This window comes from Hyla sarda, chromosome 9 (genome assembly GCF_029499605.1).
Source record: "Hyla sarda isolate aHylSar1 chromosome 9, aHylSar1.hap1, whole genome shotgun sequence".
In the NCBI taxonomy this organism is placed as follows: Eukaryota; Metazoa; Chordata; class Amphibia; order Anura; family Hylidae; genus Hyla; species Hyla sarda.
Genome location: NC_079197.1, coordinates 11027338 through 11053547, shown reverse-complemented (window position 1 = coordinate 11053547; position 26210 = coordinate 11027338). Strand labels below are relative to the sequence as shown.

The window sequence follows — 26210 nt, the reverse complement described above, 5'->3', positions numbered from 1 at the left end:
CTATATACAAGAATATAACTACTATAATACTGCCTCCTATATACAAGAATATAACTACTATAAAACTGCTCCTATATACAAGAATATAACTACAATAATACAGCCCCTATATACAAGAATATAACTACTATAATACTGCCTCCTATATACAAGAATATAACTACTATAATACTACCCCTATGTATAATAATATAACTACTATAAAACTGCTCCTATATACAAGAATATAACTACTATAATACTGCCCCTATGTATAATAATATAACTACTATAATATTGCTCCTATATACAAGAATATAACTACTATAATACTGCTCCTATATACAAGAATATAGCTACTATAATACTGCTCCTATATACAAGAATATAACTACTATAATACTGCTCCTATATAGAAGAATATAACTACTATAATACTGCCTCCTAAATAGAAGAATATAACTACTATAATACTGCCTCCTATATAGAAGAATATAACTACTATAATACTGCTCCTATATACAAGAATATAACTACTATAATACTGCTCCTATATACAAGAATATAACTACTATAATACTGCTCCTATATACAACTATATAACTACTATAATACTGCCTCCTATATACAAGAATATAACTACTATAATACTGCTCCTATATACAAGAATATAACTACTATAATACTGCCTCCTATATACAAGAATATAACTACTATAATACTGCTCCTATATACAAGAATATAACTACTATAATACTGCTCCTATATACAAGAATATAACTACTATAATACTGCTCCTATATACAACTATATAACTACTATAATACTGCCTCCTATATACAAGAATATAACTACTATAATACTGCTCCTATATACAAGAATATAACTACTATAATACTGCCTCCTATATACAAGAATATATCTACTATAATACTGCTCCTATATACAAGAATATAACTACTATAATACTGCTCCTATATACAAGAATATAACTACTATAATACTGCTCCTATATACAAGAATATAACTACTATAATACTGCTCCTATATACAAGAATATAACTACTATAATACTGCTCCTATATACAAGAATATAACTACTATAATACTGCTCCTATATACAAGAATATAACTACTATAATACTGCCTCCTATATACAAGAATATAACTACTTTAATACTGCTCCTATATACAAGAATATAACTACTATAATACTGCTCCTATATACAAGAATATAACTACTATAACACTGCTCATATATACAAGAATATAACTGCTATAATACTGTCTCCTATATACAAGAATATAACTACTATAATACTGCTCCTATATACAAGAATATAATTGCTATAATACTGCCTCATGTGGACACTTATATATATATATATATATTGTATTCTGACTGCAGGCTAGGAATGTTTCTATCCATTATGATGTATATATAACTGTCCGGACGATGCGGATGTTTTATAATGTTCGCGGTGTCATCACTGGATCAGATAATCCTGGCGCTGACAACTATTTACTGACGATGCCGTCACGTTGTGGCAACAGACCCCCCCCCCCCCCATACATTCCCCTCGCCCCCGCATTCATTACAGTCATATTTAGCCATTATTAAAGTGACGTCCCATGGCTGTCAGTGGATGGATTATTATAACAAGGACTATATTTAATGGGTGTCCAAGGGGGGGGAATGGGGGGGTTGCGCAGGTGAGGGTCCCGGGGGTGGACAGTGTTGTGGTAACAGGGTAAACTAATGTCCAAAATAACCGATAAACAAGAGATAAATCCAGAACAGAGGGGAAACGCAACAAGAATGAGGAGAAAGTAGGGATTGTTGAGGGAATAAACAGGAAAAATCCGGGAGAGGTAGGGATTCTAAGGGTATGAAGAAGGGATTGAAGCTGAATTTGGGATTAAAGAAAGATCTAAGAGGGAATAAAAGAGAAAAAGTGTCAACTGTGAAGGCAAAAACAGAGGACGAATCAGGAGAAGGTTAGCACTGTAGGGAAATGACAGATTAATAAAGAAAGGTAGGGATTGTAGTGGAATGAACAGAAAATAGATGGGGAAAGGAATTGAAAGCAAATGAGGATAGGACAAATGAGGAGAAGGATTGGAACGAAGAGAGGATGAATGAGGGGAAGACTGGTAAAAAAGAGATGAATGAGGAGAAAACTGGAATGAAGAGAAGATGAATGAGGAGAAGGCTGGGAATGAAGAGAGGATGAATGAGGAGAAGGCTGGGAATGAAGAGAGGATGAATGAGGAGATGACTGGGAATGAAGAGAAGATTAATGAGAAGTCTGGGAATGAAGAGAGGATGAATGAGGAGAAGGCTGGGAATGAAGAGAAGATAAATGAGGAGAAGGCTGGGAATGAAGAGAAGATAAATGAGGAAAAGGCTGTGAAAAAACAGGATGAATGAGGAGAAGGCTGGGAATGAAGAGAATATGAATGAGGAGAAGTCTGGGAGATTGTCACAGATTGATCAGAAGAAAAAAGGTAAAAAGAAAAGAATAGAAAGGGAATGAAAAGAGGATGAATAAGGAGGTTGGACTGTGAAGAAATAAACAGAGGATACATTAAAAGAAAACAAATGGTGATAACCCACAGACTGAAAAGATATGAAGAGAGAAGCAAAAGGGTAAAATAAGGTGAGGAGAATGAACAAAATGAATGTGGAAAGTCAGGGATTGTGAGAGAATAGAAAGGATGAATGAGGAGAAGATTGGGAATGGGAATAGTAAATGGGAAACTGCAGGGGAATGAACAGAATATGAATGAAAACAACGTAAAGATTGTGAGGAATGAATAAAAAATGTGAATGGAATAATTGGGGAGGATGAGAAGGTGAACAGAGGACGAATAGGAAGAAGGGATAAGAGGAGAATAGGATTAATGACGATAAGTAAATAGAATGAATGAGGAGAAGTAAATAGGATGAATGAAGAGAAGTAAATAAGATAAAGAGAAGAATATTGAATGAATGAAGAGAGGTAAATAGGAGGAATGAAGAGAAATAAATAGGAGGAATGAAGAGAGGTAAATAAGATAAAGAGAAGAATATTAAATGAATGAATGAAGAGAGGTAAATAGGAGGAATGAAGAGAAATAAATAGGAGGAATGAAGAGAAATAAATAGGAGGAATGAAGAGAAATAAATAGGAGGAATGAAGAGAGGTAAATAGGAGGAATGAAGAGAAATAAATAGGAGGAATGAAGAGAAATAAATAGGAGGAATGAAGAGAGGTAAATAGGAGGAATGAAGAGAGGTAAATAGGAGGAATGAAGAGAAATAAATAGGAGGAATGAAGAGAAATAAATAGGAGGAATGAAGAGAAATAAATAGGAGGAATGAAGAGAGGTAAATAGGAGGAATGAAGAGAGGTAAATAGGAGGAATGAAGAGAGGTAAATAGGAGGAATGAAGAGAGGTAAATAGGAGGAATGAAGAGGGGTAAATAGGAGGAATGAAGAGAGGATACAAGTAAATGAAGAGAGGTAAATAGGAGGAATGAAGAGAGGTAAATAGGAGGAATGAAGAGAGGTAAATAGGAGGAATGAAGAGAGGTAAATAGGAGGAATGAAGAGAGGATACAAGTAAATGAAGAAGAGGATCAGTATAGAAATAAGAAATTACAGGGGAATGAACAGAAGATGTATGAAGAAAATAGAGGATGCAAGGAAATGAAGGAAGAAGAACTTAGGGACCGTAAAAGAATGAACAGATCAAGGAAAATGTCAGGATTGTAGGGAATAAACAAATATGAATGAAGAGAGAGCGTGGAATAAGAGGAGGATTGTGAATATGGAGAGAATAGGGATTGTAGGGAATGAACAGATGAATGAGGAAACTTCCTTCTGACATTGGCCCCAACTTTCCCGTATACAGACGGGCTGACGGGCATTGGTCGGGGTCAAGGGTGAACCTAGACAAGTAATATGGTCGCAATGACTCACAAGCTCACAGGGGGCGCTGTTAGGGTCTGCAGCATCTCAGCCTGTGAGTCTCTAGTCGGCGGTGACCACAACATAGCGCACACACATACCATGTCCTAACCCAGTGTTTCCCAACCAGTGCGTGCAAAACTACAACTCCCAGCATGCCCGGACAGCCGACAGCTGGAGGCATCCTGCGACAGCTGGAGGCATCCTGGTTGGGAAACACTTCCTCTATGGCTGACTGAACTTCTTGTTATAGTGTTTTTTGTTCTGCAGTCACCACTAGGGGGAGCTCTAGATGCCCAGCAGGGGCAAAACTGAAACATCTGCCCCCTACTCCTAGAAAGTATATAACACTTAGGGGGAAGATTTATCAAAACCTGTCCGGAGGAAAAGTTGCCCAGTTGCCCATAGCAACCAATCAGAACGCTTCTTTCAGTTTTAACAAGGCCTCTGCAAAATGAAAGCAGCAATCTGATTGGTTGCTAGGGGCAACTGGGCAACTTTTTCCTCTGGACAGGTTTTGATAAATCTCCCCCTAATTTAGACTTTTCCTCAGGAATCCAGGCTGAGCTGTGACATCTGTGCCCTGACTTGCTGCTATTCTTAGTGGAGAAGGGGAATGTGCTTCAGAGCTGCGCTCCCCACCGCGGCCTGTAGGGGGCGGCGCCGAGCACTTGCTTTTCGCTCTCAGCGTGTGACGTCACGGCGGGGCGGGGCCGCCGCATGCCCTGTATATAAGGCAGCAGCTGGCAGAGTTTTGTCAATGGACAGCTGAGACTCGCAGGTGATCTGTGGCTCAGCGGCAGCTTATACCCCCCATAACTGCAGCAGCCCCCTCCCCCCCACTGTGTGACTGAGGATCCCCGGTCCTGTGCATTAGATCTTATTAACCCTTTGCCTGCTGACTGTGGACCATGTCTGCTGACTTCTGCCCCGGATCCCTGCTGCTGGCTGCCCTGCTGGGGATCGCCTGTGGTGTGAGGATGGTAAGTGCTGCCCCCTTATGTATATGGGAGACCCCCCAACCCTATGACTGAGGGGCACTGCTATGGGGCAGGGGATGGTGGGTGCAATGCATGCAGTGCTGATACCTTATACCCTCTGGTCTGTCCATGCTGGGAGTTGTAGTTCCCCAGCAGCATAGCTGTTATGATCTACTGAACCTGAAGTGTCATCATTTCTATAAAGGGTTGTAGAACTACAAATCCCAGCACTGCCACTCCTCATTACTGTGTTTACAGCTGCATGGGCATGCTGGGAGTTGTAGTTCCCCAGCTGCACAGCATCATTATATTATGATATACCAAACCTGAAGTGTCCTGATTTCTCAGAAGCCCTGTAGAACTACAACTCCCAGCAGTGCCACTCCTCATTACTGTGTTTACAGCTGCATGGGCATGCTGGGAGTTGTAGTTCCCCAGCAGCACAGCATCATTATATTATGATATACCAAACCTGAAGTGTCCTGATTTCTCAGAAGTCCTGTAGAACTACAACTCCCAGCACTGCCACTCCTCATTACTGTGTTTACAGCTGCATGGGCATGCTGGGAGTTGTAGTTCCCCAGCAGCACAGCATGATGATATGATATACTAAACCTGAAGTGTCCTGTAGAACCACAAATGCCAGCAATACTACCTCTCAATACAATGTATCCAGCTGAATGGACATCTCTGGGAGTTGTAGTTCCCCAGCTGCACAGCATAATTATATTATGATATACCAAACCTGAAGTGTCCTAATTTCTCAGAATTCCTGTAGAACTACAAATCCCAGCAATACCGCTTCTCAATACAATGTATCCAGCTGAATGGACATTTCTGGGAGTTGTAGTATCTCGTCAGTGATTATGGCCATACTCTGCATTCAGCTGCCTGGACATGCTGGGAGTTATAGTTCCCCAGCAGCACAGCGTGATTATATTCTAAATTTGAAGTGCCATTGTTTCTAGAGAGGGCTGTAGAACTACAACTCCCAGCACTGCCACTCCTCATCTTTGTGTATTCAGCTGCATGGACATGCTGGGAGTTGTAGTCCCCCAGCAACACAGCATAATTATATTATAATATACCAAACCTGAAGTGTCCTAATTTCTTAGGAGTCCTGTGGAACTACAAATCCCAGCACTACTACTTCTCAATACAATGCATCCAGCTGCCTGGACATCTCTGGGAGTTGTAGTATCTAGTCAGTGGTATGGCCATACTCTGCATTCAGCTGCCTGGACATGCTGGGAGTTGTAGTTCTGCCCCATCAGAGGAGGCTGGGTGTGAGCTGTGTATTGAGTGCTGGTCTGCAGAGCTTGCACTCTAGGGGGGGGGGGGGGGGAGCGCCCCTGTGTCTGCGAGAGATGATGGGGAACAATCCCGTCTTTCTGGGCGCCCATTAGTGATTTCTTCCGGAGCCTTAATTTAATCAATGACTTTGTTGTGACGGTGACATCAAAGGCTCCGTATGGCGGATGCTGATTGGTCAGAGGTCGTGGGGGGGGGGGGGGGTCGGCTTTCAGTATACAGAATGGCGCTGTATAACCCTTTCCAAGCCAAGCAAAACCTCAGGTCATAAAAATTCCCAGTTAACCTGTCCGGAAAAGCTGGGTGGCACGTATAAGACAGCGATACAGGGAATGTGGCCTTAATTGTGCCAGGAAAAGCTGGGTGCCACATATTTCTGAAAGCAATACAGGGGCAAGGGACTTGCCAGGAAAAGCTGGGTGACACTTATATCTGGCAGCGATACAAGGGCAGGTGCCGTGCCATTCATTTTGCAGGGAAAAGCTGTGTGGCACATTTCAGACAGAGATACAGGGGGATGTGCCGTTCATTGTGCCAGAAAAAGCTGGATGGCACGTATATCTGATAGCGATACAGAGGCAGGGGGCTTGCCATTTTTAGTGCCAGGGAAAAGCTGTGTGGCACATATTTCGGACAGAGATACAGGGGTAGGGGACATGCCATTCAGTGCAAGGAAAAGCTGGGTGGCACGTATTCTCACAGCGATACTGGGGCAGGGGACATGCTATTCATGACAGCAATGCTGTTCAATGTGCCAGGAAAAGCTGGGTGGCAAACGCATATCCGACAGTGATACAGGGGTAGAGGATGTGCCATTCATTGTGCCAGGAAAAGCTGGGTGAGGACCCTGCAGTTGGTGCTCTAAGGACACTGTGTATCATGAAGGTTTCTCTAGGGGAAGTGTTTCCCAACCAGTGCGCTCCCAGCTTGTAGTTTTGCAGCAGCTGGAGGCACCCTGGTTGGGGAAATACTTTTGTAGGGGCAGGTGACCTATGGCTTGCCCAGTCACCTCCAATCTGTGACTTTCCAGCTAACTACAACTCCCAGCATGTCCTGACAGCCAAATAGCATGCTGGGAGTTGTAGTCCTTGCACCAGCTTGCTTATTCACCGGTCTGCCCCTTTAAGGAAAGCTGGGTGTTTTCTGGCACTGCTATAATTCGTGGCCACTATAAATTCCCAGTGTCATTCTGTAAACAGCGGGTGGCGCTCTTGCCCTCCTCGCCCCCCAAATGTTTATGTATATCCCCCCTGGCGTCGGCCTATATCACATTTCAAGGGACTCGGCGCGAGGATTTGATATTCTTCTCTCTGTGAGATCCTGAAGGGAAAACATCCCATGTGCGGACCCCACATTCCTGCATTAAGTGAGAGAGAGGGGGGGGGGGGGGGGGGCGGAAGAACCCCAGGGGCCCCGAGATCCTCCTATATTACCCATACATTGCCCCTAGGTCTACTCTAGGACTGCTGGGAGTTGTAGTTTTGCAACAGCTGGAGGCACACTTTTTTACTCCCTGTGGTCAGGAAATCATATGTAGTGCGGTAGCTGTAGTCAGAAGCTGCTACTTATCAGTTTCTGGGAAAGCTGTGTGACCATGAATATGACCAGTGAAGATGTCCAAACTTTTCCAGGATCAAGAATGGCAATGGGACAAATGGTTATCATTATTCCATAACAAGGCACCCTCTATGTAGTCTCTCGCCCAGCTTTCTCAGTGTCCGGACAGTGATATAGCCCCTGTGCTTCCAAATAAGGTACCATTCAGGAATTTGGGAAGGCTGGGTGGCAATGAGTATGACACATTCCATTACAGATACCACTAAAGATGCTAAAACTTTCCCAGAATCCTGAATGTATCATCAAACCATCACAAGACATTCCGTGTGGAGTTAACAATTATTGCTTCATCACCAAGCTTTTCCAGTGTCCTGAATGGCGGTAAGGAATTTATCATCATCCCATAACATGACCCCCTATATGGAAGTGTAAGGCTTTACAGCTCCCTTAACTAGCTTTTCCAGTGTCTAGACATTGAGAGAGCCCCTGTGCTTCCAAATAAGGTACCATTCTGGAGTCGAGGAAAGCTGGATGACAATGGTATGACATAAACCATTACAGCTACTACTGAAGATTTCAAAACTTTCTCAAGAGTCCAGTGCAGGAAATATAATTAAGGTGTAACAAGACAATCCCAGGTGCAGATAAACATTACAGCTCCCTCGCCTAGCTGTTCCAGTGTCCTGAATGGCTGTAGGGGGTTCATCATCATCCCATAACATGACCTCCCTGTATGGAAATGTACGCCATTGCAGCTCCTTCACTCAGCTTTTCCAGGGTCCAGAACAGTGAGATAGCTCCTGTACTTCTAAATAACTAAGCTAAGGTACCATTCAGGAGTTTAGGAAAGCTGGGTGATTATTCTTAACAGTGGCCATATTCATTATCATTTGAAAATGGGACACTAAAGAGTATTCCCTATCTGTTTTTTTGGGGGGAGGCTGGGTGACAATCAGTGTTGCTGCCGCTGCGTTCATACTACAGCAGGTTTGCCATTCAGGGGCCTGGAAAGCTGTGTGGTAGCCAAGCGAACAGTCATTGAATTCCCATTTGGGGAATGGTCATTTTGTAGGGTTCTCCGGAAGTGACCCCCCGGTGACCTCCTGCTCTTGGCTCTCACTTCCAGGCTTTACTAGTTGGAGTTCAGCTCTGGAGTCATTTATAACCGGATTCTGTAATTCTGTACTCCTACAACCACTCATGGCAGCCATCACACCCAGCTTTCCCGCATATAGACTTACACAGGGCCGCTGTCACAGAGAGGAGCCTTACAGAAAATAACGAGGGAAACCAAGATAAGGTCTACGCCAGTGCCCTCATTGCTCTAGACCACCAGGGACTATATCATGAACTCTATTATTGCTCTAGACCACCAGGGACTATATCATGAACTCTATTATGGCTCTAGACCACCAGGGACTATATCATGAAGTCACTTATTGTCCTAGACCTCCAGGGACTATATAATGCACTCTATTATTGCTCTAGACCACCAGGGACTATATCATGAACTTTATTATGGCTCTAGACCACCAGGGACTATATCATGAACTCTATTATTGCTCTAGACCACCAGGGACTATATCATGAACTCTATTATGGCTCTAGACCACCAGGGACTATATCATGAAGTCACTTATTGTCCTAGACCTCCAGGGACTATATAATGCACTCTATTATTGCTCTAGACCACCAGGGACTATATCATGAACTTTATTATGGCTCTAGACCACCAGGGACTATATCATGAACTCTATTATTACTCTCTTATTGTCCTAGACCAGTGGTCTCCAAACTGTGGACCTCCAGATGGTGCAAAACTACAACTCCCAGCATGCCCGGACAGCCGTCGGCTGTCTGGGGCATGCTGGGAGCTGTAGTCTTGCAGCATCTGGAGGTCCACTGGTCTTAACCATGTTATTTGTGAACTATGCCGTGCCCGAAGGCCGGGCTATGCAGTAAAGGTTGGCAGCAGTGTGCGGTTAATACACAGCACGCGGCTGGCGGGGGTAAATGGCAGGCTTGGCAGGATTGAGGAGTGCTTTGCCACGACCCCTGGATTATCTCCAAATTCCTGGTGTGGCGGTATTTTTATTTTTTTTCTCGTGCAGGCAGAACGCCTTCCGCGGCTGTCAGCCCACGGGTGATGCCAGAAGACCAGTGGGCATCATAACTGGCAGCCTATCGGAAACATGACTGATATTATTGAGGCACTGTGTGCCGGCATTATTGGGGCACGGTATGGCGGTGATATGTTGGCACAGTATTATTGGTAATAACACAGCGGATCACTGAATAATCCCTAGGTGGCTCCCGTGCATTCAATCTAGGGGGCTCCATCTTCCCCAGCCAAAGTCCAGCAAATGCCCAAATAAATGGAAGCACAGCAAACGGGGACGGCATTCATCCAATGGTGGCACAGTATGGCGGTTGGTTTATGTAGGCCATATTGTGTTTATTATGTGGGCCACGTAGTACGGCATGCTATGTTGGGATTGCGTGGGTTTGGCAGTATGGGGTATGATGCTATATGGGTACTTGAGTATGGTAGTGTAGGCATTTTATGACACGGTCGTGTATGCGCTTTGGCGTCATCTGGCAATGTCTGTACTCATGGTGGTATTGCATAGGGATTGCACTGGCATTTTAAAGGGGTACTCCGGTGGAAAACTTATTTATTTATTTTTTTAAATCAACTGGTGCCAGAAAGTTATACAGATTTGTAAATTACTTCTATTTAAAAATCTTAATCCTTCCAGTACTTATCAGCTGCTGTATGTTGCAGAAAAAGTTCGGTCTGTCTGATCACAATGCTCTCTGCTGACACCTCTGTCCATTTTAGGAACTCTCCGGATCAGGATTTGTTTGCCATTGTGGATTTGCTCCTACTGAGGACAGTTCCTAAAATGCACACAGGTGTCAGCAGAGAGCACTGTGGTCAGACAGAAAGGAAATGAAAAAAGAAAAGAACTTTCTCTGGAACATACAGCAGCTGATATGTACTGGAAGGGTTAAGATTTTTAAATAGAAGTAATTTACAAATCTGTTTAACTTTCTGGCACCAGTTGATTTAAACTTTTTTTTTTCCAGTGGAGTACCCCTTTAACGCAATGTTGTTGTATGGATATGGCAGTATTGTGTAGGTATACAAAAAAGAAGGTTGCGGCAACACTCATGGCCAAAAAAATGGAGGCTCTTAGCGCACTTTTTGATCAAAACGTGTCCCCCATCCACCACGCGGAGGTGGCCTCTTGTCGGATGGGACCCTAACATGCTGAATCCACTCCCCTCTGCTTGGAATATGGCCTCTGACTGGGTGATGTGTAGGATCCACTATCAATTTAAAGGGGTACTCCGGTGAAAAACTTTTATTTATTTTAAATCAACTGGTGCCAGAAATTTAAACAGATTTGTAAATGACTTCTATTAAAAAAAAAAAAAATCTTAATCCTTCCAGTACTTATTAGCTGCTGAATACTATAGAGGAAATTCTTTTCTTTTTGGAGCACAGAGCTCTCTGCTGACATCATGACCACAGAGCTCTCTGCTGACATCACGACCACAGTGTTCTCTGCTGACATCTCTGTCCATTTTAGGAACTGTCCAGAGCAGCATATGTTTTCTATGGGGATTTTCTCCTACTCTGGACAGTTCTTAAAATGGACAGAGATGTCAGTAGAGAGTAGAGATGAGCGAACTTACAGTAAATTCGATTCGTCACAAACTTCTCGGCTCGGACCGGAGCACCTGAAGGCTGAACTAATTTACGCAGGATAAGTCATAAACTGCCGAGCCGAGAAGTTCGTGACGAATCTAATTTACTGTAAGTTCGCTCATCTCTAGTAGAGAGCACTGTGCTCGTGATGTCAGCAGAGAGCTCTGTGTTCCAAAAAGAAAAGAATTTCCTCTGTAGTATTCAGCAGCTGATACGTACTGGAAGGATTAAGATTTTTTTTTTTTTAATAGAAGTCATTTACAAATCTGTTTAACTTTCTGGCACCAGTTGTTTTTTTTTAAATAAAATAAAAATTTCCACTGGAGTACCCCATTAAAAACCTCCTGTGAAACAGGAAGGGGTGCAAGGCTAGAGAGGGTGCTCCACTCCTCCTAACGTGCATAGCAAAAAAACACAAAAAAGAAAAATAGCCAGCACAACTACCTAATACATGGGTGCACGCTGCTGGGGCTAATACAAAGTATACAAAAAAATTGATAGTGGATCCATCATGTCCCCCAGTCAGAGGCCATATGCCCAGCAGAGGGGAGTGGATTCAGCATGTTAGGGTCCCATCCGACAAGAGGCCACCTCCGCGTGGTGGATGGGGGGACACGTTTTGATCAAAAAGTGCAGCGTGCACCCGTGTATTAGGTAGTTGTGCTGGCTATTTTTCTTTTTTGTGTTTTTAGTATTGTGTAGGTACCCTACGGCACTATGTCAGTACACTATGAATATAACAGTATTGTATAGGCCAGTGGTCTCCAAAGTGCGGACCTCCAGATGTTGCAAAACTACAACTCCCAGCATGCACAGACAGCCAAACTCACAGTAGTCCAGTAATCTCCAAACTGTGGCCCTCCAGATGTTGCAAACTACAACTCTCAGCATGCCCGGACAGCAGTTGGCTGTCCGGGCATGCTGGGAGTTGTAGTTTTGCAACATCTGGAGGTCCGCAGGTTGCAGACCACTGGCATAGGCCCTGTATTGCCGTATGTTGATACTGTATGGGTATGGTTGTATTGTGTGGGCACTGTATCGCACACTATTTGGCATTGTATTAATATGGCGGCATTGTGTAGGCCAGCGTTTCCCAACTTGCAAAACTACAACTCCCAACAGTGTTGTAGATTTTCAGCAGCTGGAGACCCCCTGGTCGGGGAACACTGGTGTAGGTACTGTATGGGTACTACATTATTGTGCAGGCACTGTATCTCAGTATGGCTGGCACTGTATGGATATGGTGGTATTGTGTAGGCACTATGGAGGAGATTTATCAAAATCTGTTCAGAGGTAAAGTGCTGCAGTTGCCCATAGCAACCAGTCAGATCACTACTTTCACTTTGCAGAGGCCTTGTTAAAAATGAAAGAAGCGATCTGATTGGTTGCTATGGGAAACTGCAGCACTTTACCTCAGCACAGATTTTGATAAATCTCCCCCTATATAACAGCAGTGTGTTGGTACTGTATGGGTATGATTGTGTAGGCACTGTATCACACTATGGTTGGTGCTGTATGGATATGGCGGTATTGTGTATACACTATATAGTATTGTGTATGTACTGTGTGGATTTGGCGGTATTGTGTATACACTATATAGTATTGTGTATGGAATATATGGATATGGCGGTATTGTGTATACACTATATAGTATTGTGTATGTACTGTATGGATATGGCGGTATTGTGTATGGAATATATGGATAGGGCGGTATTGTGTATACACTATATAGTATTGTGTATGTACTGCATGAATATGGCGGTATTGTGTATGTACTGTATGGATATGGTGGTATTGTGTATATGCTATATAGTATTGTGTATGTACTACATGAATATGGCGGTATTGTGTAGGTTGGATAGGTCCTTATCGGTGTTTTATGTAAGAATAAAGCTCATGAAGGATCTGTAGGAGACGATCCCCAGGATACAATATGTCACCCATGTGGGCGGTTATGTAAACATCGCCATTGGTAATAAGGCTATAAAGGACAGAATAGGGTCTAATTTTCATGTTGAATCATAGAAAGACGTGTGGGTGGTGTATAGGAGAACAATGGTGCAGTGTGTATCTCATGAGAACTAGTACAGGCTTAGATACATGGCTACGGACCCTGTATCCTACATGGCAGGATTAGATTCACCTGTTTGGTAGAGAAGAACCATACATGACAGGCTTAGATACACCGGCTCAGTAGACAGTATGGTACATGACAGGCTTAGATACACCGGCTCAGACAGTATGGTACATGACAGGCTTAGATACACCGGCTCAGTAGACAGTATGGTACATGACAGTGTGTGTGTATGTATATATATATATATATATATCTATCTATCTATCTCATACACACATATAGCGGTGATATTTACTGGTAACCACAAGATGCTATTTTAAATATTGTGAGCGCTGTGCGGTCGCAGTAAATATTTTCCTCCTTTTTTCCAGTCCTGAACTGGTTATCATAACACGGGGAGTAAAGTGGCGCTCTGTTAATCCCGGAGTCACCGTTCCTGCCCTGTCAGTGATGCCAGGATGGGGGCGGAGCTGCGGTGACTCAGAGGGTCACATGACCTCTGTTTATGCCAGGCCCTGGCTGCCTGCGCAGGAATTAGCTGTAATTTGTGGATTAACTTGAGAGAATTTACAGAATTCACAAGAACTAAATCTGTAATGGAGAAATGGGACCTGGAAACAAGAATCCCTTGTGGACTCCATCTTTATGACAGTGTTTACCAAGAAACCTGTCTGTGAGCGGATTATTGTTTATAACACGTTATCTCGCCTGATTCCATTATAATGTTATAAAAAACGTCATCCGAGTCCATTGAAGAGTCAAATATTAAAGGACCGTTCCCTTTACTATCACTGATCACATCAAACATGGTGGAAAATCCGGTCACTACAATGGGAAAGTAGTTATAAAAATAGTTTTATAATACTGCCCTGTGTGTACAAGAATATAACTACAATAATACTCCCCCCTATATACAAGAATATAACTACTATAATACTGCTCCTATATACAAGAATATAACTACTATAATACTGCTCCTATATACAAGAATATAACTACTATAATACTGCTCCTATATACAAGAATATAACTACTATAATACTGCTCCTATATACAAGAATATAACTACTATAATACTGCTCCTATATACAAGAATATAACTACTATAATACTGCTCCTATATACAAGAATATAACTACTATAATACTGCTCCTATATACAAGAATATAACTACTATAATACTGCTCCTATATACAAGAATATAACTACTATAATACTGCTCCTATATACAAGAATATAACTACTATAATACTGCTCCTATATACAAGAATATAACTACTATAATACTGCTCCTATATACAAGAATATAACTACTATAATACTGCCTCCTATATACAAGAATATAACTACTATAATGCTGCTCCTATATACAAGAATATAACTACTAGAATACTGCTCCCATATACAAGAATATAACTACTATAATACTGTTCCTATATACAGGAATATAACTACTATAATACTGCTCCTGTATACAAGAATATAACTACTATAATACTGCTCCTATATACAAGAATATAACTACTATAATACTGCCTCCTATATACAAGAATATAACTACTATAATACTGCTTCTATATACAAGAATATAACTACTATAATACTGCTTCTATATACAAGAATATAACTACTATAATACTGCCTCCTCTATACAAGAATATAACTACTATAATACTGCTCCTATATACAAGAATATAACTACTAGAATACTGCTCCTATATACAAGAATATAACTACTATAATACTGCCCCCAATGTACAAGAATATAACTACTATAATACTGCTCCTATATACAAGAATATAACTATTATAATACTGCTCATATATACAAGACTATAACTATTATAATACTGCTCATATATACAAGACTATAACTACAATAATACTCCCCCCTATATACAAGAATATAACTACTATAATACTGCCCCCTATATACAAGAATAGAACTACTATAATACTGCCTCCTATATACAAGAATATAACTCCTATAATACTGCCTCCTATATACAAGAATATAACTACTATAATACTGCTCCTATATACAAGAATATAACTACTATAATACTGCTCCCTGTTGGCTTGTTGTTATATTGATGTGACTGGATTCTGAGCTATTTTGTAACTCCCAGGTTTATGTTCTTTCTGTAGGGGGAGCCATCATGCCCATCAACTTGCATCTGCCCCAAGGAAACCTCAACGTGTGCCCCTGGCATCAGTCTAATAATGGACAGCTGTGGATGCTGCAAGGTCTGCGCCCGTCAGTACAACCAGGACTGCGACCTGAGGCACCCCTGTGACCACATCAAGGGGCTGCACTGTGACTTTGGGGCCGACCCCTCATCCACCAAGGGTATCTGCCGTGGTAAGTGGTCACCCATCTCTGCACACACACCTAGTCACTGTTAGTATCTAAAGCTGTGTTTCCCCCAGTTGTTTCAAAACTACAACTCCCAGCAGGTCCGGACAGCCGAAGGCTGTCAGGGCCTGGTGGTAGTTGTAGTTTTGCAACAGCTGGAGGCATCCTGATAGGGAAACACTGATTCCAAGCTGTGGTCTCTCTAAGCTGTGGCCTTCAAGTTGTGATCTTCAAGCTGTGGTCTCCAAGATGTGGTTTTTGCGGTCTCATAGCTGTGGCCTCCAAGCTATGGTCTTCGTGGCCTCCAAGCTATGGTCTCCTTGCTGTGGCCTCCAAGTTGTGGCCTCCAAGCTGTGGTCTTCGTGGCCTCCAAGCTGTGGTCTTCGTGGCCTCCAAGCTGTGGTCTTCGTGGCCTCCAAGCTGTGGTCTTCGTGGCCTCCAAGCTGTGGTCTTCGTGGCCTCCAAGCTGTGGTCTTCGTGGCCTCCAAGCTGTGGTCTTCGTGGCCTCCAAGCTGTGGTCTTCGTGGCCTCCAAGCTGTGGTCTTCGTGGCCTCCAAGCTGTGGTCTTTGTGGCCTCCAAGCTGTGGTTTTCGTGATCTCCAAGCCATGGTCTCTAGGCTGTGGGATTCGTGGTCTCCAAGCTGTGGTATTCGTGGTCTCCAAGCCATGGTCTCCAAGCCATGGTCTCTAGGCTGTAGTATTCGTGGTCTCCCTAAGCTGTGGTGTCCAAACTGTGGTCTTCGTGGCCTCCAAGCTGTTGCATGCTCGCCTAGAGGAAGGGCTTCCAAATTTTAGACTTTAGGACCCAACTAGTGCTCGTAAACCAGTTTGTCTGAAACTGGCGCCATGCCTGGCTGTAGCGATGCGCACCTTTTGCTTCTGGCACACCTCCAGCAATGTTTATCACCCATAAAAATTGGCAATAACATAGTATGTACACAGGCGATTAGCCGGAACAGTTCAGCCTCTTTACTTCGGCTTGGCCGGTGACCCAGATTAGGGTGTAATTGCATTTAGATCTGCACCTATCTTTCTTACCTATCACAACTCATTAGAGGAGATGTGCTCCATGCCCGTCGGGCCATAGGCTGGTATTTGGCCACGGTTGGCATGCCGGCTGTTTTTCTCGAAGAGCAGATATAATTTAAGTCAACACCGCACCTGGCAAGATGTCTGGCCCGCTATCACCCGTCTGCAGATAACCTTCCCGGAAACTGTAAACACCCAGGCTCTGCTCAGCCCGGAGAGGTGCCCAGAACTTCTCTCCTTGGCGCTGCCAACCCATTTAATGTCACCTCTAACAAGTGCTGTGTGTCCGAGGAGCAGACATTGATTTGACAGAATGTTCTGCTGGGAGTTGGAGTTTACTGCAGATCACGTTACAGAGGCTCCTGGATCGTCAGTGTGTGACCCGCCATGACCGCCCAGTAATTCTGGGACTTTGGTTGTCATAAAATGACCATGCCTGAAATATATTAAGGGAATTTACTACTTAAAGAAGCACTTCAGGCTTTTCGGTTTGTGTTATTTTTATTCCAGATTATGCACACTCACCATCACTAGTCCTACAGTGCCATCTGTTTCATTACAGCACAGCTACATCATTGTGTTTAATCACTGTAATTTTGTCATGTGATTTCTGACTCTCCAAATCTTCCAGTACCTAATGGGTTCAACAAGAAGGTCAGACTCTGACTTCCTCTAGACAACCAGATGACATCATCACTTACCAAACCCCTCCTACAAGCTCCTAGGACTCTCCCAAACCCTTCTGCTATTTCTATGGGATCAGGATACATAGTAGTTCTAAAACTCCCCTCCAGCTCTTTCTGTATACTGCTGCTATATCTATGGGATCAGGATACATAGTAGTTATACACCTCCCCTCCAGCTCTATCTTTATACTACTGCTGCTATATCTATGGGATCAGGATACATAGTAGTTATACACCTCCCCTCCAGCTCTATCTTTATACTGCTGCTGCTATCTCTATGGGATCAGGATATATAGTAGTTATACACCTGCCCCCCCAGTTCTATCTTTATAGGTTCAGGATATATAGTATTTGTAAATCTCCCCTCCAGCTCTATCTGTATACTGCTTCTAATATCTCTATGGGATCAGGAAATATAGTAGATATACACCTTCCCTCCAGCTCTCTGTATACTGCTGCTATCTCTATGGGATCAGAATATATATATATATATATATATATATATATATATATATATATATATATATATATATATATAAAATAGTAGTAGTTATACACCCCGCCTCCAGGTCTTCATGGGAAATGTAGGCTACATTACACAATTCTCATCACTGTGCATTTGTAAACCAAAATAGAGACTATCCCATGGATGCCACATCAGCCTATGCTGCACTCTATAAGAAGAATAAATTCCCGGAGTGCTTCTTTAAGGTGCCAAATTCCAAGACTCTTTCACCATGGTTGTCTGTTAGGCTGTATCCACAGACTCATGGGTCATGTCAGTCTTTAGAGTGGCCAATGGGTCTCTAATATTGAATATCCATAGCAACTCCAGGTATATGAAGGATACAGCCATTGCTTAAAGGGTTATTCCTGGGAATTTTTTTTTTATAGCAACTGGCTCCAGAAAGTTAGACAGATTTGTAAATTACTTCTATTAAAAAATCTTAATCCTTTCAGTACTTATGAGCTGCTGAAGTTGAGTTGTTCTTTTCTGTCTAAGTGCTCTCTGACACCTGTCTCGGGAACTGTCCAGAGTAGAAGCAAATCCCCATAGTAAACCTCTTCTACTCTGTGCAGTTCCCGAGACAGAGATGTCAGCAGAGAGCACTGTTTCCAGAGAGAAAAGAACAACTCAACTTCAGCAGCTGATTATTATTGGAAGGATTAAGATTTTTTTAATAGAAGTAATTTACAAATCCGTTTAACTTTCTGGAGCCAGTTGAGATATATATATATTATATATAATTTTTATTTATTTTTTTCCTGGAAAACCCCTTTAATTGTTTACCAGCTCAGTGCTTTATATTGACTGTGACTCTCATTACAGCTCAGTAGCTGCAGTACCAAGCACCACCACTATGTAATGTATGGCACTGTGCCTGGTATACTACAGTGAATGTCCCTTTGGATCTGTGATCGGTGGGGGTGATGAGATTGGTTCTCCTACAGAACCAGGAGAAGGGGGATAGTCTCCTTCACAGCTCTGGCAGCAGCTTCTCCCCCCAAAAACTCTTACACTCCTTCCAGTTTTCGTAGACCATTTTGAGTCTCATATTGATGTTTTTATCTTCTCCAGCAAAGTCTGAAGGTCGACCTTGTGAATTCTTCGGACAAATCTATCAGAATGGGGAGAACTTCCAACCCAACTGCAAGCACCAGTGCTCCTGTATGGACGGAGTGGTGGGGTGTATGCCCCTGTGTCCCCAAGAAATGGCCTTGCCCGGCGTGGATTGCATTAACCCGAGACTGGTGAAGGTCCCCGGGCAGTGCTGTGAGGAGTGGATGTGCGACAGCAACCACATCTCCGAGGACTCGGGAGACACCACCAATGGAGACGTGGATGACATTTTGAAGTCGTCTGAAGAAAACTTCGACCAGGAGGACGTGGAACCCGTATCCAGCAACGAGCTCATCTCTGTGGTCCGAAATGGATTCAAAGTGGAGACAGGTAGGTTATGACATTATGGAACCAGCCTAAAGCATTTTTATCCTCCCATTTTATTGGGGGAAATTTATCAAAACCTGTCCAGAGGAAAAGTTGCTGAGTTACCCATAGCAACCAATCAGATCGCTGCTTTCATTTTTGAAGAAATGAAAGAAGCGATCTGATTGGTTGCAATGGGCAACTCAGCAACTTTTCCTCTGGACAGGTTTTGATAAATCTCCCCCATAGTCCTGAATATTGTCTTTGATGCCATCATTGGGTCCATAAATATCTCCAAAGCCATAGAACATTTGTAAAGAAAGAACTCCCTACTGTGCCTGTCATCTTAAAGGGGTACTCTGCCGAAAAACATCTTATCCCCGATCCAAAAGGTCTCCGGCACGGCACCCTAGTCATCCGTGCATGGAGCGAACTCCGCTCTGTGCCCGATGTCTGGCGACTTCATCCTCCATGTCCCCCTCTATTCATGTCTATGGGAGGAGGCGTGACGGCTACAACGTAGCCGTCACGCCCCCTCCCATAGACATGAATGGAGGGGGCGTGGCGTGACGTGATGAACACTGAAGCTCTAAGCTTCCGAGTTCCGGACGCCGCTGCTGCTGGCCTGGAGATAGTGGAGGTCCCCAGCAACGGGACTCCCTCAATCAGATGTTTTTCAGTGGAGTACCCCTTTAAAGGATTGTTATCAAACTTATCTACAGGTCTGGGTCCTCATCCCCAACCAGATCGCTCCAGCTGTGCCATCCAAACCACCGAATGGTCTCAGTGCTCCAAATCCTGTGGCATGGGACTCTCCACCAGGATAACCAATGACAACCCTCAATGCAAGCTCATGAAAGAGACCCGCTTGTGCCAAATCCGTCCCTGCAAAGACCCCTTACCATCCAAACCCAAGGTAAATAATTGTCCTTTCTTTATTAGGGGAGGGGTATGGTACTATGTATAAGGCAGGGGCCGTAAAAGCACCATCTTGGGGAAACTAAAGAACCTTAAAGATTGCTCTCACTTTGCCAGTTTCCCGTTGACCCCTAATCCAAGACTAGAGCTTAAAGGGGTACTCTGGTGCAAAACTTTTTTCTTTTAAATCAACTGGTGCCAGAAAGTTAAACATATTTGCTAATTACTTCTATTAAAAAATCTTAATCCTTCCAGTACTTATTAGCTACTGAATGCTATAGATGAATTCCTTTCTTTTTGGAACACTGACATCACGAGCACAGTGCTCTCTGCTGACATCTCTGTCCATTTTAGCAACCATGCATAGCAGATGTATGCTAAGGGCAGCATGGGGGCTCAGTGGTTAGCACTGCTGCCTTGCAGTGCTGGGGACTTGGGTTCAAATCCCACTAAGGTCAACAATAAATAAAGCGTTGTTATTATTATTATAATAACGTCAGCAGAGAGAACTGTGCTCGTGATGTCATCAGAGAGCATTCCAAAAAGAAAAGAATTTCCTCTGTAGTATTCAGCAGCTAATAAGTACAGGAAGGATTGAGATTTTTTAATAGCAGTAATTTACAAATATGTTTAACTTTCTGCCACCAGTTGATTTAAATGGAAAAAAGGTTTTCACCGGAGTACCCCTTTAAAGGGGTACTCTGGTGGAAAGCAATTTTTTTTTTTATCAACTGGTGTCAGAAAGTTATACAGATTTGTAAATCACTTTTATTTAAAAATCTTAATCCTTCCATTACTTATCAGCTGCTGTATGCTCCACAGGAAGTTGAGTAGTTCTTTTCATTCTGACCACAGTGCTCTCTGCTGCCAGCTCTGTCCATGTCAGGAACTGTCCAGAGAAGGAGCAAATTCCCATATAAAACCTCTCCTGCTCCGGACAGTTCCTAAAATGGACAGAGGTGTCAGCAGAGAGCACTGTGGTCAGAATGGAAAGAACTACACAACTTCCTGTGGAGCATACAGCAGCTGATAAGTAATGGAAGGATTAAGATTTTTAAATAGAAGTAATTTACAAATCTGTATAACTTTCTGGCACCTGTTGATTTAAATCATTGTTAAATTCAACCTTGGTAATATCTACATAAATGTAAGTGAGTCTGCTTTGTCCTGTGCACCAAAAAATAACTTGGCCTAATGGGCTTCCTATGTGATTGACCCTAGTCCTATACTGTGTTCATTGAGTTTAGAATTTTTTGTAATATGGGCCTTTTTTTCTACTCAGAATGGCAAGAAATGTACCAGAACAAAGAAAGCCAAGCAGGCCATGCACTTCACCTATGCTGGGTGCACCAGTGTGCGGAAGTACAAGCCAAACTACTGTGGGTCCTGCACAGATGGCCGTTGCTGCACCCCATCCAAGACCAGAACCATGAGGGTGCGCTTCCGTTGTGACGATGGAGATACTTTCCAGAAAAGCATGATGTGGATCGAAAAGTGCAGATGCCACCAAAACTGCCCCTATCACAACGAATTGTCCTACCCCCATTACCGGTTACACAATGATATTCACAAGTTCACAGACTGAGCGGCCCGAATGGCTTTCTTCTTTCAGACTTATGGGGTGGTGGCCGCGAAAAAATGGTTCCCCATCTTTCAAATTATTTCCAACTTACAGGGCCCGACCACCCAAGACTGGGTGGTGATATAGTGGATGGTGCATCATGTTCATATGTGGTCTAGTGACGCACGACTTTACCATTGACCCTCTTTAAAAAAGATTTAAAAAACATCGAAAGGAAGAGTGGCACACGTCATGGGCTTAGCAATGGTAGAGAGGCAGATTTATCCCAATGTGGGCGAAAAGATACATTAGCCGAAAAAGTTCAGCACAATTAGATTGTAGAGGAGTCCCGGTCACAGGGAAATTCAGGGTATCTGAACAGTTGGACTGTGTGGACTACACCACAAGAGTATTATGATGAAATGGACTGTAGACGTCCCGCCAGGTCATCCGCCTCATTGACAAGTTCTCGTAACTTGTTGCCAAGAGCTGTAGTGGTGATCCTTGGAGAACATTGTAAAATGTCTTACGACATCAACCCGTGAGGGGACCTCATGTCAACGCGGTTTCCCATGACTACCTGGGAAATGTTAGATAAGTATAGTGTAGATAAGAGGAAGAGTTGGATTGACAACCATTGTGGACAGTGTTGTACCTACTACTGTAGACCTTGGGCATGACTACAATTTAAACCCAAGAAGACCAAGAATAACCTAATTAGGTTTAACACGAGGGTCGTAGGCGTAATACCAGTTCTGTTAGGATAGTCAGACGTTGGTGGTAACCCTAGGACATGACTAGAGGGACATGGCTCAGAAGTTATTTTTGGGCGTGAATTGAGACAACATGAAGATCTTGGGAACTTCATGAGCTTCCATTAACCTTAAACAGGGTCTCTTGTGATCTTAATGGGATGGTCCAGATAATCTACAGGCTGTTCCAGATTATTTCACGCACTGCCTGCCATCTTTCAGGATGGGCACTTTCGTGGTGATTGGTGGAGAGGCAACAGTCCTTATCTGGTCTGATACTACCGAGAAGCACTGGGGGTGCTCTTCCCAGATGGGAAATAAGGGAATTGTGAACTACGACTTAGTCTAGTGGTTTTGCAAGAAAGGCACTTTAAATAAAATTGGACAATTTGCTGCTTATTGAAACACCTTCACTTTGTTTGTTGCCCCTTTTGACCCGGGTATAGGATATTCACCACAGGGTGGCACTTTACTGAAAGTCAAGTTGACAGCCAGGGAGCAACCAAAGAAGTATTAACGATACTGAGAACGAAGATACAATTGTAAAAGTATAAAACCCCCAATATATAATGTTCAGCAGTCAGGCATGGCCTACCAAAGCTGCTCGTAGAATTTTTTTATTTAGTTTGTGTGTTTTTTGTTTTTGTTTTTTTTTAAATCCCCCCCATAAAAATGTAACTTCATTTTATGAACCCGGCAATATGGTGACTTGTTGCCGGTCATTGTAGGAACCAATGACGTCACAGTATAGGTAGCCAATGGGGACATCACGAGGTTGTAGCCTATGAAGATATTTAAAGGGGTACACCACTGGCCAGCATTCGGAAGTAATTGTACCAAACACTGTTTTTGCGTTGAGGGGTCAACAACGCCCCTTGTGATGACACCGCCACGCCCCCTCAATGCAAGTCTATGGGAGGGGGCGTGACGATTGCCACGTCCCCTCCCATTGACTTGTATTGAGGGGGCCTGGTCGAACCCCGCTGCGCGAAAACAGGGCCAGTGGAGTACCCCTTTAAAAGCTTTGACGTCACCAGAAGGGCTTTACCGGGGATCAGTATGAAACCCATAGTTATATTTGCTAGAGGTTTGTATAAAGAACATTTTACCTCTGACCATGGCCCACAAACCCCAAGTCACATGACATCACTTATACGTCATGTGACTGTAGTCTTATAGGGTCTTATGACTTTATAGGACATGGGGAATATATTCATTTAACTCAGTGGTCTCCAAACTGTGGCCCTGGAGGGCCATGTTTTTTGAAGCCTCTGATTTAACTAAAGGAACATGGGTACATATTTAGATAACAATTCTACTAATCCTGGAAAACTATCCCAGAGTAGACTAACACTAAGGATGGAAACCGAGACCTTGCCAACCAACCAACAACATCTCTGTTGCACAATGCTAAAATATAACCTATATTAGAATATAGTAAAAGATGAAAATCAAACTATACAAGGCACAAAAGACTTAAAAAAAGTGTAAATATCAAAGAAAACCAAAAAATAGTGACCGACCTTCAAATAGTGGCCCAGAAACTTAATTACTAGGCTCATAATCCTACACCTAGACCCCCCCCCCCCCCCCCCGATTAATTTCCCCCATCACATTCGGGGCATCCCTGTGTCCCGAAAGATCGCAGGGGCTGCCGGGAGGTAGTGCACACAGGGACGTCACTTACGTCCATTGAAACAGTGGAGCATCAAGGAGGAGGACGCGCGGGCATGGTAAGTTACCAGCTGCACGTCATCTTCAGTGCTCCGACCACCGCTCCTCCGGTCACGGGACCTACTGCTATGGTCTATAAGCCATAGCAGTAGATCATGACCCCTGACTGAAGGAGCGGTGGTCAGAGCATTGAAGTGGGGCAGTACACAGACATACAGCCTCAAGCCATACACTGTGTATGGCTGAAGGCTGTATGTCTGTGGGGTCCACTGCATACCTAATGTGGGGGAACTACAACCTAAAGTGGGGGGGAACTATACTGCCTACCTAATGTGGGGGGAACTACAACCTAATGTGGGGGAAGTATGCTGAGTACTTAAAGGGGTACTCCACTGCCCCAGCATTCGCAAGATTTTGTTCCGAACTCTGGGTGTGGGGTTGTGACATCATAGCCACACCCATTTTGACATCACGCCCCCTCATTGCAAGTCTATGGGAGGGGCGTTTCGACCACCGCATGATACTCTGATAGTGTCCCTCCCGAGACTAGACTCTGGATCCTGCATGAACATAAAGCATCTGAACATGTTTTCCCCAGGTGTTGTCAGGATCATCAGGGGGCAAAAACAGACAATAAGATAAAGTAACATAGAAGGCAATTAAAAATCAATGTGATAATACCCAGACTCTAAGTAGAGTCACTTACTGCACCACGTGTCAAGATGGTGGGAGAAGGAGAAGTTTTTGTCCAAGACAAAGGTTTTTGGCAAGACCCTGGAGAATTGCTTTAAACTGTTTTATATGTATGTGATTTAGCCACAATACAAAGCGTTCCAACATGTTTCTACGGGACGTTGCAGAGAACATCAGGGACAAAAACTGGTTAAAAATAACATCTGATATTCATGGCACCAGTCATAAAGATACACAAAAGACCATTAAAAACCAATGTGATAACAGCCAGGCTTTAAATAGAGCCACTTACTGGACCCCATGTCAGGATGGTAGAAGTAGGAGGAGTTTTTTGTCCCCTGATGATACAGGGACCACCCTGGGGAAATGCGTTGGGTTGCTTTTAAATTGTGTATGATTTAGTCATGATACTGGGTGCTACAGTACAGATCACAAATTTGTTTAATTGTAGGTCTGTCTTCATTGTTTAATTGTTCTTAAATGTTTTACTTTTTAGGAGGGTTATTTTGCCTTTTTAGTTTGGTTTGCATCCTTGAACATATTCTAATAACGGTTAAGGATCAGCACTATGCAACAGTAATACCGTATTGTTAATCCTGAAAAAACTCCTTTCTAAAGAAGGGGTCAAGTGAAAAGGGTAGAAGGGGTCAATAGAGAGAACGCTGGGCGCTTATACATATACTTGACCACCTATGCAACATAATGTTATAAGTGGTGGCCGTAACTTTTTAAAAAGTTTTCAAGGGTGGTGAAGTGTCCCCCCCCCCCCCCCCCCCCCTTCATATTCCACTGATGATAATGTAGGTTTTGGTGCTTGCATTTTCATAGGCCTGGCCATAAATATTCCAGCCTTCATGCCTTATATTCCGCAGGGGTGCACATATTTTTGAAACCCTGATGAAAAAAATAACTTTTTTAAAAACATACCAGGACCATAGGTATTTCCCACCCAGTGTTCCTCCAGATGTTGCAAAACTACAACCCCCAGCATGCCCGGACAGCCGTCGGCTGTCTGCAACAGCATGCCTTATGTTCCGCAGGG

General features: G+C 43.2%; 1 protein-coding gene across 3 annotated transcripts; it reads left to right on the top strand.

Annotated features, from left to right (window-relative positions):
* The first annotated feature begins 4468 nt into the window (after window positions 1-4468).
* Window positions 4469-23464, top strand: LOC130290920 (CCN family member 1-like). Of its 3 annotated transcripts, none has more exons than XM_056539158.1 (5): window positions 4469-4915; window positions 15721-15934; window positions 19223-19594; window positions 20293-20486; window positions 21771-23464. In XM_056539158.1, the coding sequence occupies exons 1-5, from the start codon at window positions 4844-4846 to the stop codon at window positions 22071-22073; spliced, it is 1155 nt and encodes a 384-aa protein (XP_056395133.1). In that variant the 5' UTR covers window positions 4469-4843; the 3' UTR covers window positions 22074-23464. The 3 variants fall into 3 exon arrangements, with proteins under 3 accessions (XP_056395133.1, XP_056395134.1, XP_056395135.1); XM_056539159.1 differs by lacking the exon at window positions 4469-4915 and adding an exon at window positions 12907-12967; XM_056539160.1 differs by lacking the exon at window positions 4469-4915 and adding an exon at window positions 14088-14245.
* The last annotated feature ends 2746 nt before the right edge of the window (window positions 23465-26210 follow it).

Bases quoted from the DNA above. Each gene is read 5' to 3' on its own strand.
- LOC130290920 (XM_056539158.1), top strand. From the start codon at position 4,844: ATGTCTGCTGACTTCTGCCCCGGATCCCTGCTGCTGGCTGCCCTGCTG. The intron at 19,595-20,292 runs GTAGGTTATGAC...ACTTATCTACAG, and splicing joins TGGATTCAAAGTGGAGACAG to GTCTGGGTCCTCATCCCCAA. The intron at 20,487-21,770 runs GTAAATAATTGT...TTTTCTACTCAG, and splicing joins CCTTACCATCCAAACCCAAG to AATGGCAAGAAATGTACCAG.